The 13,286-nt window shown below is 48.8% G+C and overlaps 1 protein-coding gene across 1 annotated transcript in view; it reads left to right on the top strand.

The window, feature by feature from the left end:
* Positions 1-4,953: 4,953 nt before the first annotated feature.
* Positions 4,954-13,286, top strand: part of LOC122379866 (zwei Ig domain protein zig-8-like) — a 72,448-nt gene continuing 64,115 nt past the window's right edge. Inside the window, exon 1 of the mRNA XM_043362420.1 lies at positions 4,954-5,170. Coding sequence (XP_043218355.1) covers positions 5,110-5,170 — 61 coding nt within the window. The 5' untranslated portion in view covers positions 4,954-5,109. The remainder of the gene's footprint in view (positions 5,171-13,286) is intronic.

Here is a 13,286-nt window from a genome sequence, read left to right as displayed (position 1 = left end):
CCGCACTGCTCGAACAGGGCTCTCCATCACAGCCTAATGACGCCAGAACGACTGACCGAACGGCGCCGCTTTCGAGTGTCGGCGGCCGAGACGGCCACGAATTGGTGACGTGCTTTCGCTTGTTCCAGCGGGATGTAAAAGGTCATGTCAAATGATAAACCTGCAGACTGCAATTAGACCCAAACAGACTGACGTAATGCAACACTCATTTACTCAGCTGGATCCAAAGTACATATTGTAGATAGTTCCGAAAAAAGACGTTCACAATACAACTTTCTACTGTCTTTACTATACAACACCTCTCAAAAGCACATATCTAATCCACCATCATCTTCACCGCGCTACAAAACACCGCGGCTCCACGCTGCGCCCTATCTGAAACCACGAGCAGCCACCTTGGCATTCTGCGGCCGGCGAGAGAAGCCGCCGCCGGAAGGCCATCAATCAATGGGCTGAATGGACGCGGCCATCCCCGGAGAGGGCCGTCGCTTCTCCGCCGGCGGCCAGCGCGCTTTGTGCGCCCCTGATGGTGGGGTAATCGTGCATTGTCAGTGATTCATCAACGCCGGTCTCCCGGGGGAGTCCCCCGCGGCCGGCCTGGAGATGTGAGGGTCGGGGGTGGACTGGGTGTGAGGCGTGAACAGTGAACTGGCGGGTCATACTCTCTATCATCGTCACTAGCTCCATTGTAGGGACTCTCCTAATAATCGGAATCTGGACATGGCATGAACATCGTATGACGGATCTAGCGACCGCGTCGCGATGTAGGGGCGATCTCAGGGTGTTTAAATCAGGCTACGAAATGACCAAGTAACTTTCCAAAAGTATTCAGGCGTACGAATCACTTGCACGCTATGGTGTCTTACGTCGTGTATGGGGATTCGGGGAAAAGTTACGTGTTACTGATGGTCCATGATCGTCAAATCACATCAAAAGTCACATCCATTACGTCAGCTGCCGAATTAACTTGATGCTCCTTTCAAAGGTCCCACGCTGCTGACTGCACCGGCAACCCATTGGTGTGTTTTTTAACTAAACTCTGTATTGACTGGCTCATCATCGATCAAACGGCGGTGCGTTTTTCACGGCTCGGCTTCACGGAGTGGTCGGCTGGTGCGCACCACCGCCTCTGGACACTTTATGGACACTCGTGTCGGCGACAATGTGGCCGCCTGGAAGGCTTTACGAGTCCGCCAGGCGCACGGCGACGGCACCTGACAAACCTGGGCCCTGTTCATGAAGTCTGCGGCCGCTGCGGCCGGCCGCAGGCTCTAAGCTCCGCCCATTTTTGAAACGTCATCACTCACTCGGCCGCAGCAGCGTTCCATGAACAGCGTCTGCTGCCGAAATAGTTTCCGACAATTGTTTACAACTGAAGCACACCGGTAGATAATTTGTTTACAAAATCGTCTCCATGACAACACGGCCTGCGCCTATTTGACTTCAGTGCGCCAAGTTCAGTGCAATTAGTTTTCTTGAGGCTCGGCGGTCGCTGGATTGCGGCCGCAGAGATCGCAGCGGCCGCAGCAAGATGACGTCATACATTCGTCATACTACATGAGCCCCGCCCCTTTTTGTGACGTAACAACCCGGCTGGCCGCAGCGACCGCAGCGGCCGCAGCGACCGCCGGGGTTCATGAACAGGGCCCGGCTCCGCTCGTAAACCGCGCCTGGGCGGACACCGGTGCGGACAACAGAACGATAAGCGGGCGATATTTACATTCGGATTTGTGATTTTGGCATAGTGAAAGTTGCGAGTTGGTGCGCCGTACGCTGAAATTGTGAAGCATGTAGCTGCATCGAACGAATGTTTTTTTCTTTAAGGAGCATGTACTGGTTCATGCTACAATGGTAATGCAAAATGCTACAAATACCACCTTGTAAATAAATGTACATGCACTCCGTCACGCCGCGTTGCATGCAGAGCTATACAAGCGCACAGTCTAAGTAGCTTCTCCTGTAAACGGTAATCCACGATTACACCAGATTATGATCAAACCTGTCCCGTGTTTATACAGTTCTCCACGCGAGCTCTTCTGAATTATGAACGCTTTGCAAACTCCACGCTTCACTGGGCTATGGCAGCCCCCGTTTGGCAGGGCGCCACGAGGCATCTTGCCTGTGAGTCGGGCGTCGGAAGCGACTCAACACAAAGGATGGACCGGAACTGCAGCGAATATCGCGTGTCTGAGACGAAAGAGGCCGAGCCGCGACTGCAGTATAAGCTGCGGTGGGCTTGCCGGCCACTAAACAACGTTGTATGTCACGGAAATGAGCGCAATGAAAGCCAGCGGTAAAGTGTTGGAGTGATGAATGTAAAGTGGCTACACCGTTAATTTATTAATGTAAATATGGTCATATGGAGCACAGCGGACCCAGCTGCATAGTTCCATGTGATGTTGATCTAACATTCGGACGGTGGGATCGCAGTCTACGGCGTGCAAAGCTAGTTATAGAAATGAGTGCAATGAAGGCCGATGAAGACCTGCTTGAGGTGTGTGTCGGAATAATCCATATAGTTTTATCGCCAGATTTTCAGTGCCAGCTCTCCCATCCCCGACCTCTCATTAAATGACTGCGAAAATGTTTATTTATCAAGTGCATACAATTCTGCATAGTTAACTCAAAGAGACCTAAAGCCTCCAGTCCACTCTGACCTCAATCTGGGCGACGCTCGCTGTCGTGGCCACAGCTCCGAGTCCATCCCTGCGGGAGGCGGCCTACTCGCAGCACATTCAGTCCGCTACACCAACCCTCGCCTGATCACCGCGGCGGGTCACTGGGTCAGTGTCCCTGGGGGGTCGTGGCCTGTAACCAGCACACCGCGCTGGATTGCGGGGGCTCGCCGACCGCATTCACATTGTACCCTGACGGGAGGGTGACTTCCTCATAGAGCGCGGTCGTGATACCCTGCCGTGTGTTTGTCTTGCCACCGCGGAGAGTGAATGTGAATGCATCTGTGCGAATGCAGATGGGCTAGTCATACCTGGTTGACTATTTTAGATACATTTTAGCATTATTTTCGCACTCTAATGGCGCTTCTCTCAAGTTCAGAAGCAAGGGAGTAGTTGAGAGGTAAATTGACTTGCTTTTAATGTCCACCACTACATAGGTAATCTACAAACTCTTATCAATCATCGGATCATGGAAAAGTTAGGTATTCTGCTTTCCAGCTGTGCCGGCGATCTCGAGTGGCGGTAACTCAAGCGTTAGCTGCTTGAAAAGTCGTCTGGTTCCGAACTTTGCTCAGCGTTTCACAGAACTCATACGCCTGTCCCGCCTAGGTCTCACATCTGTCCCGTCTCCGCGGCTACACGAGTTTGGTTTCTCTATCATGTGACTGGTAATCTGACGGTTTTCATTTGCAAGCAATGTTCTGCACTCCAGATAGTTCTTAGATCAAATAACCATTCTAAAAACAAATTTGTGAGCTGGTTTTGTCTTGCATTTGAGAAATAGTCACTTTCCAATTAATGTGCAGCGATAAGTGCGATTGTAGTTGTTGACTTGCACATGCATTTATAAGACAAATATGTGTGTTATTTGTTGGGATCAAGATTCAAGCCAACTACACATTTTACAGCCTTCGGGAACGTGGCTTTCAAGTATGCAATTAATTAGGTTACAAAAAGCACAAAAGATGAATTCAATATACGTAAGTAGAGCATGAGCCCAATCCCAGCCGGTGGTTTTCAAAAAGGCCCGACCCACGGAGAAAAATATTTACTCCCCGAAGGATTTACAAACACCTTATTTCGGAAACTCCTTTTATGGGTGTTCATATACCACTAACTTTGGAGTATTCCATGACGAGGCAGAGTAACTTAAGTATCTCATTTGCTGTACCAGAGTAAATGAAGGAGCCTGGGAGTTCTCCTACTCCTCATGCATAACTGTTTGGAGTATTGAAACCCGGTGAGATGGAGTTTAATGGATAAAACTCCAAAACAAAGCGAAAATTTACTCCAATATAGGTACTGTATTTGGGACGTCAGAACCCCACCTAGCGGAGTAAATATTTTTCTCCGTGCAGATCCAGTAAACATGATCAAAGTGGCATATCGAATGTTTTACATTGAATTGGGTTTGTTGCATGACTTCCAAAAACTACATTGCGTAGGTACTTCAAGAGAAAATGTCCGGCTTCAGGTTCAAATGATTTTCACAAGCCGGTAATCCTTCCCACCATCTATGTACTTGGTTAACTGCAAGGTGGCCATTCATAATTTATTCCAATGGACGAAACCCTAACCGCTAGGCACCGCGCTACCATACATCATACACGATGAAAATGCTAGGTTTGCTATTTTTATATTGATATGTTCGTAATTAATTAAGTCTAGGCCAATGCTACTTAGCAACAGAGATAGCATCCATTTGTTCAACGTCATTGTTGTTGGTTTGCTATCAGTGTTGGTTACGTCATGATGTGCTTGTTGGTTTGTCAGTGATGCTGTTAATTGCGTGAGTGTGTTTTATATTCTGCCTGCCATCTGGCGAGTTGCGATATCGGCTCTTGTGTGCCGGCTGTCGTTTTTACCTCGGTCAAATACAAATACACCTCGGTCATATCTTCTGGTGACGGGCTGTGTCGGACTTTCATTTTCCATTTTGTTCTTGCTTAGCCTTGCTTAATGCTCAAATCCTGCTTAGTTATGTTGGCTGGAACGCACAGCACAGTCATCCAGGCTGACATCATATCAGGAATAAAGAAGCCGCTGTGAACGTCAGGGCAATACACAAATTGACTGTGATTATTTAGAAAGGAAAACGAATCTAATTGCTCGGAAGCATGCTCCCCACAAACTGCGACTTGCATGCGCACTCCGTAGGTGATAAATGTACAATTTTTGCGACACCTGCATACAAATACGAATGTCTTCCTGTATGTCTATGCGTGACGTCACCTAGCCTCGCTGGCGGGTCCGCCGGGCACAGCCCGCCTTCGTCGGTGCGCGGCCGGCGCGGCGGCGGCGGGTCCAGGCCGGCTCAGCCTCGCCGCACTGTCAGTGCTGTGCCGCCGCCCGCGCCGGCAGTGACCTCGCGCGTGTCGCAGTGTGCGTGTCTGCCTGTGAGCGAGCCCGAGGGCATGCCTATCCGGTGACCGAGATGAAGCCTCTGGAACTGATGCTGACCCTCACCGCCACTGCCCTGGCCGGATCGCCCGAGGGTAAGGGACATATGCGCGGCTCGGCGTGCAGATCACAGTTCCGTCATTTTCCATCCTCTAGACAGTCAAGCCCTTCACCACGCCGATCCGGGCTGGATTTTTACCCGACAGAAGCAGACTCATGTGCGGTGAGGTGTTTGTTTGCGGGGTTTGTTGGTCAGTTTTCAGTGACGGGCTTCAGCCCCGGCCCGACGGCGCACCGGGGTGGCTGCCCAGACCAATGTCTCCCCCCTCCCCTATTCCTATCATCCTTTCGGACCTGAAAAGGGGTGGTTAGACAGAGAAGGCCTTACCCTATTAAACAAACTTAACAAATACACCGCGCAGGCAGCAGCTCTGGATGGGTTGAGCACTGAGCAGTCCTTTGGTTTATTGCACTGGAATTGTATGATATTTATTGGTATGCTTTTATACCTAAGGATCCTTTGGATGTTTTTAGTGACGGGGTTATCTGCACGGCATAAAGGTATTGATCCGCGAAGAGTCATACCATCAGTCGATTTTGATCAGAATTCATTGCAATAGTCCACCATTAGCCCATAATGAGCGCACGTTTAGCATCGAAATGCATATGGCAGTTTATTTGTATTGTCAGGTGCAGCTTCAGTATCCATGGGGTCGGTACGAAGTCTACAGAAATATCATCCACAACTCATGAGGTCCAAAGTACCGGCGTGATGAAGGACGTGCAGACTTCCCAAGTGGCCGTCAATCGTTATAATCCGTCTCCACGGTCACAAGAAGAGTGATGCTGCTTCATCAAGGTATTACGGCGGCTGCAGAAGCCAGTGAAATGCCACCAGAAGATGCTGTAGCTCCTTCGGTGGTCCTCATGACCAGTGAACTACGCTGCCTTCTGACGACAAGCCTTGCTAAATTTAGCCGTGCATCCGTTCCTGCCCATTTTAATTAACTTCTTACAGCCCTCTGGCTGTAAAGGCAAAATTCGCTCACATAGCGCACTATTCAGGGCTGCATTCTGTCCATATAACGTGTCTGGCGCCGAATATTCTCACCTCGCGGCAAAGCTTAATATCGTCCATGTTCTTGGAAGCCAGCCTATTGCCTCAGCGAAGTATATATCATCTTCCGCTTGTAGCTAGGCGGCCGAAATTCATACCGAGCGAGCACAAACCTTTATTACCTCTTCAATAAATGCGATGGATCTTGTACCGTCCGTTGTGGTCTTAAGTTTTGTTGCAAGTATAACAGAACCACACTTCTCTTGCATTGAAGTGTGGTGTGGCTATTTTCTTTAAGTCGAATCAAGCGGCTTGTGCTGACACTTAAAAATATTTAAATTCTGGAAACATAGCAAACATGAGGATATAATCTAATCGTTACAACTTACAACCTAGGGTGCAAACATAAGAGTGCAAAGAACTTGTGGCTGACACAACGGCATTCGCCGTGAAATCAAACATCAAGGGAAGATGTTTTTTAATTCAACCGCTGGGTTGTCACAAGTAAATTTAGAAGGTATCATATATATTAACACGCGCAGTGGAAGGGGGGGGGGGCGGATTTCACCCACCCCTCCTGTTTTTCGCCAATAACTCGCGCCGCAAACATAATATTAATGTGAAACTTTGGCTACCTGTCCAGAATTGAATTGCGGATCTTCCCGTGCAAGAAATAAGAAAATCGGTTCACAACTTTTCTAGTAATAGCGGTGTAAATTCAAACATCCTGTCGCGGCGGCGGCGCGGCGGCGCGGCGGCCGGCGCTAGCCGTTACGCGCCGCCTGAATTGTAGACTGTGCCGGGGCGGGACGGTTCCGTCTTTACATCGCGCTCCTTACCGCTGATTACATTAGATTCGCGTCAAATTTGATGAGAAGACTGAGAAATGTACAGGCAATCATATGGTCAAAGAGTTTTGAAAATCGGCCGGTAACAACTTGAGTTATGAGTGTGTAAACACAAAATTGTGATTGCCGCGTTTCCCGCGTCGGCCGATCCCGCTTCAGCCGGCGACATCTTACCCTTAGCAGGCTTCTAACTGCCATATTCAATGTTGGATTAACTTGAAATTCACCATGTACTCACAAATGTTTGGTCTTTCGTATAGTGAAAGAAAAAAGAAAATCGGCCGGTAACTTTTCGAGTTATCGGCGTGTAAACGCAAAAAAGTCGCAAATATGGCAGATTTGACCACATTTGACCTCATTTGACCTTGAAGATATTGACCTAGGGTCATGAAATTCACACACAACAGAGTTCCCCATAGCCTCCACCAGCCTCCAAATTTCGTCTTTCTAGCTCCAGTGGGAGCTGAGATCGTAGGGGGGGGGGGGCGACATCCGCCCCCCCCCCTTCCACTGGGCGTAGTACTCGCAACCCTTCCACTGCGCGTGTTAAAATATGTCCTTTTTTGGTAGTACGCCAATAAAAACAGCAACAATCCCGGCAGCACGGAGTTTTTATATCACCACCCCACCAATGATAGATGTTGATGACCGCGTCAGTGGTGACCGGGCGATGGTGTGCTGTCCTCCGATTACCCGCTCGGCCCGGCTCCCTGCCATGTAAACACGCTCGTCGATCAGCGATCCCACTCGGTGTCGATTTGCTGCCGGGTGACTGCCAGACCGCGGGTAACCCCTGCGATGGATCGGCACGGGACGCCGTGATGTAATCCTGATCTATCTAGATATGTTCGGTCACCCTCCAATGCGCGCTATACTGAGAAAGGTATTGTTATCGTTTTGGCAAAGATCAGAGGAATGGATTGAATCCGTAGACGTGGATTAGAGATGTCTCTTTCATCTATGCCACAGGTAACGTAAATATTTTAAGCATCATATAGCTGATGAATGTACAAGAATCGTGATTGGGCCTGAAACCGCGAATCTTTTCAAATATTTAACGGGTAAGTCATGGGATGATTATATTTTGGTCACATTTTAGCGCACCCTCACCTTGCGTCGACTCTAGACACTGTGATACAAAATAATCGATCTTTCACAACAAATTACATCGAACAAAAAATAAATTCAACACGAACATCTTAATTACAACACGATTCTTACAATGTGTCTACTAAGAATTACGCGCGCCTCACGTGCAAAATCACATACAATCGAAGTTCGACTCAACTTATGTCACGCCCATAAGAATCGTTTTGAAGCAGCTGGTCTCAGTCGCATATTAAGAAAAGCTTATATTAACGTTTTTGAGCTACTTGCCATTTTAATTGTGATTTTTCCGTCTTTTGTTATGATAGTGCTCTTATAGATATTACATGTTCCTTGTCTAATCACGAATTGTTTTCGAGTTTAGCCGATTCTGTCTCACACCTACCCGTTAAATTTCGTTGATGAATTGTAATTATTCTGCAGCTGCAGCCTTTCCAGCGATGAGCTGTCATCCCCGGGTATTGGGCAATCGGTCAAACCGTGCAGCAGGGGTGCGCGGGGCACCACACGTGCCACTGTCCGCCGCCTCTCCGCTGGACGGATTGGCACACGGGGCTGGCTGACCGCCCTGGGAGACGGCCCGCGTCCGGGGGCGCACACCCGGGACCTGTTTGATCGAAAACTCCCGAATTTGCGCTGTCAATCTTGGATGGGTTAATTGGAACGGGTGAGCGACGTCGGTGCCCCGAATAGGCCTGAGCTAACGGAGTGACACTGCCCAGGCACGCTGTGCGCAATAAACAAACGCTGGACGATTAAACAGACCCCGCGCCATGTCTGGCATTTGAAGGACGATGCTAATGAGCTGGCATATATCGAACCAACAGGGAATGTATGCATTGCATAGCAAGTAACGTTCTGATCATGGCATTGATGTGCTATTTTGGTATCATGAGACGCACGTTTCATGGAGAGCTTTGCCATAACCCCTTCCCGAAAATTAGTTTGGTTAAATTAGAGTTTTGTGACACAATCAACACCTTTTCAGCACATTAAATCAAATAAGATCGAGCTGATATATTTATATCAAACGTCTCGCTTTTACGTCGCCTCAAAAATTATGATGTCAGCTGGGGGGAAAAAAAACTGGAAAAGTAGGTACGCGACGCCGCCAGCTCGCCCTCGTCGTCATAACAATCCGCCAGCCAGCGCCAGCGTCAGCATGACGACAACGCTACATGATGAGACAAAAACCTCGCGACCCCAGTCCGCCCTCGTCGCCACCCGCTTCAGGGCCGCCAGCAGCCTGCGTCGGCATCCCGATGCATACACATGGCTCGCCGAAGAGCTCAAAACCCTGTGTCGCAGGGGGTAAACACGCATAACTGGCGGCGGGACGCCGTCGTACACGTGACGTGGACATTGACCAGACCACAACAGCCGGCGCTGAAAAAGCCCGTCGCGGTCATAACCGCAGGCTGTTTGAAAAAGACAAACACTTTTCGTATAAAAGATGTGTGCGCGGCGGTACAGGAGCAAAGTGGACCAGTCTGTGGCAGCCCCGACCCAGTCGACTTCTTTCCCTATAACCCCTCTATTCCTAACCTGTAAACGCTGTCTCTTGGGCTGAGGTGAGCGGGGGCTATGCGATGGAAAGTCGGACTAATACCTAATGAGTAATTGAGTTGCAGAGACACACATCTAAACAAGTAGGTATAGAGACATATTTTCACAGAACTATCCGTCTTTGCAAATGCAGCATAAGCCAATGGAAGGAAAAATGCAATGAAAACTTAACCACCTGCATTCATTAACGAAAGAAAACAAATTATCTAAGCAACATGGTGTGTCGTTTCGGGAACTAGCGACCCGCGGCCGGGCGCCGCGGAGACGTGCCCGTCATAGGGTTTTAGGGCTATTTTTTCACGTTTCGGTCTGGATCGTGAAAAGTACTGGTCGTAGCAAATATGTTCCCTGGTTTCTGAATTTTCAGCCCACGTGGAATGCGATAGGACAAAAGTCATTTTCGTACAGACAAAACTGTGCCCGCGTTTTTTGGTCAAAGTAAAAATGTTCAGCAGCTTTTAACACGTGGGCCGCCGCAAAACAGGGTACACCGGAGGACTTACGATTCAATATCTCCTAAGCCATCACAGATAGCAAATATGTTCCCTGGATCTATGTAGATAATACTTTAGCGAAAACTTCAGGCCAAAAATTGTTTCTCGACAAGTTACACCCAGTCCGCGTTTTTGGCTTAAATGCAATGCAACACGGCAGCCGACCTTGAGGGCTCAGTTAGCGAGTTCATTTTTTAGCGAGCACTTCGAGCATTTCAGCGTTCGATGAAATGACATATTTTTTTCAACGCAGTCGTTTCTTCATTTGCATCTAAACGCGACCTATATGATAATGTGACTGTATCGTCACACTAGAAGGTGTAATTCATGGTAATTTATAGGGCTAATTCTCTGCGCACAGCAGCAGACGGACACCGACTGACCCACCATCTAAAGGCAGTTTGGCGAAGCAGTATCGTGAATCACAGCCGCGAGATGTCCCTAGCGTAGAACACCGTCTGTTTGCCCAGTTTAAATACGTGATGTTTGCCCTCTGTCAACCCCTCAGTCATGGGGCAGGGGTCGCGGATGAATGGGCGACCGCCCGCCGCGCGGGGGCTGCTCCCCTGACCCGGACCGCCACGGCATGGGGACGGTCCCGCACTTGCGTGCCTCACGTCGCCGCCTCACACCGGTCTGAATTACGCTGGTTTTGAGGAACCACCCATTGTGGTGGTGGGTGATCCAACGCAGACCATGCCAGAACCCCACTGAGGGGGTGTCACCCGTGTCAGCTGGCTCAGACCCACGATATCCCCATACCGAAAGCGACGTTCCAAAGAGCAATATGTCTTTAGTGGGTATTATTGATGTTTAAATCGAGAATTTGCCGGTCCCGTAGCTCAGTTGGTTAGAGCGTTGGATTCCGCGTGGTGAGAGCACGCGTTCCCGGTTATGACAGTCCGGGTTCGAAGCGCGACGGGCGCTCGACATTTATGGGCCTCCTGACAGGTATGGTTGCGGTTGGTGGCAGGCCGTAGCCAGGCGAAGTCAGCGAGGGGACCGGCCGTGCGCGGCTTTGTGCGCACGTTAAACTTTGGACTCTAAATTCTGCCATAGAATCGGAATTGCGCGATCGGAGGGTAGAGGGCAGGGTCATCGCAACAAGCTTCGCTTAGCGGTGGCTCTGTCCTTGTGAATCCTTCCCATCAAAAGGTTCGGACTAAATTTATAAAAAAAAGAATGTATGCATGCATGTAAGCACATACCTACATGATGTGTTAAAGTACCTACTCCAACTGTACAACTTTGGCCTCTCAGCTCGAGGAATAAACTTTTTTACTTTAAAGACAGATTTTTAGTGACTTAACACTCGCACTTACATAGGTAGGTATAGCGGGGTCGAACGGACCCCCTCCCGGTTTTACGCGAATAATTCGCGCAAAAAGCGGCCGATCGCGACGAAACTTTCAGTACCCTCGATTTAATCAATTTTACACATACTCTTAAAATTTAATGACCCTGACCCCAATGACCTTTGACCTGTGGTCTGATTCTCGAGACCATGTTCGACCGGAATTGCGAATTGGCGTATGTCGGCTGAGGCTCACATTATCCGCGCAATTTCCAATCTTTTTTTGGTGTGGGTTTCAAGGTCCCGTGAAGGTCAGGTCAAAGTCTTTGACCTTTGATGACCTTGCTTCACTATTTCAAGTTTTACATGTTTCTAGGGTAGTTTCTGGGGCTGATTTCGAATTCCCATTTGGAGATTTATGAAATAGTTTTGGTGCCCTCGTATGCTACGAAGCTGTCAATAGTGGTCAACACCTGCTATGGATGGCCGGCAGGTCACCTAATGGTTGACCTGACCTGACCTGACCCAACCTGGCCTAAATACATTAACCCGGCAGTTGCTGGGGTATTTCGCCACCCACCGTTTGCTGGGGGGGGGGGGGCGTTAAACGCACCCAGCCGATAACTCGAGAACCAATAGGCGCAGCGAAACGCACGAGGCGGCAAACGAAAGAACGCGACAAGACGCTTCAGATGAGTACTTTAAAGTTGAATGTTGAGGTCACAGGTCGGGTCAAGGTCAGGTCAAACACCTAAAATCGGGCTTTCAGTAGCATGGACTTCAGTACTTCGCAATGGGCGCCTCTCGTCAGTAACTCTGTCAAAACGGTGCACAATCCATCATATAAGGCCTACAAGAGTGTCGGCTTCATGTAGGGGTCAGTCAAGCATAGGTCAGGGTCAAGGTCAGGTCAACCGGGTAGGCACATACCTATCCCCGAAAATCAAAACTGATATTCGCAGCCCGTGACACATGTTTTATGGGTAATTTTGGGCGTAGAACACGAATGTGACATTCATTTTATCATATCTGTACGTGTTTGGCTCAAAAAGTTCAATTTAAGAAATGCATGTATCATGGTCGTGAAGTAGTCACGAGAAATTGCCAAGATTTAGTTCAAGATTTTGGAAAATGCGGAACGATAATCAATAATCGAAGATAGCCATTTGATTGTTCATGGTATTGGCAGTCTAATGGCGTTTATGGCATGTCTGTATGTCTATTTTGTGATTTTATATGATTTTTTGAACATATGCCGTTTTTGGTCGAAAACTCAGAAATCATGACGTCACTAAAACCTCGATATCTCAAAAATTTTCCGACCGATTTTTTTGAAACTTTGTCACAATAAACTTCAAACAATTCCCTACAGGTACCCAAAATTTGGCGCGCCTGCGGCGCCTCGTTTTATGCTATAGCCCCGCGAAAAAAGTGGGGGCGTTTAACGCCCCCCCCCCCAGCAACTCGCGGGTTACCCCTCGCCAGGCGAGGGCCTTTTCCATAACACAGACGGCGAGGGGGGGTTGGTACGACCCCCCTCTCGCGATTTGCTCCTATAGCACTTAGAAACGCCAAATTTACAGGGTAGGTGGGTCCATAGAAGATCTCGCCCCTGTGAAAGTTTGGTGACTCTAAGTCAATATTTAGGGGGGTTTTGGGGGGTATGAGTGCAAAAATTTTGCTAAAACATGTTAAAAGTTTTTCGCTTATAACTTTTTACCGAGAAAATATAGAGCAAAAATAAAAGCACCAGTGAACTCAGGACGTCCGTGCGCATCAAATGATATACTTTGTTACCAATTTTAGTGAACTCTGGAGTTCAGTTGCCGCTAAGCTAGTCCAATT

This window comes from Amphibalanus amphitrite, unplaced genomic scaffold (genome assembly GCF_019059575.1).
Source record: "Amphibalanus amphitrite isolate SeventyFive unplaced genomic scaffold, NRLGWU_Aamphi_draft 000085F_arrow, whole genome shotgun sequence".
Lineage (NCBI taxonomy): Eukaryota > Metazoa > Arthropoda > Thecostraca > Balanomorpha > Balanidae > Amphibalanus > Amphibalanus amphitrite.
This window is presented reverse-complemented; position numbering and strand designations above follow the sequence as displayed.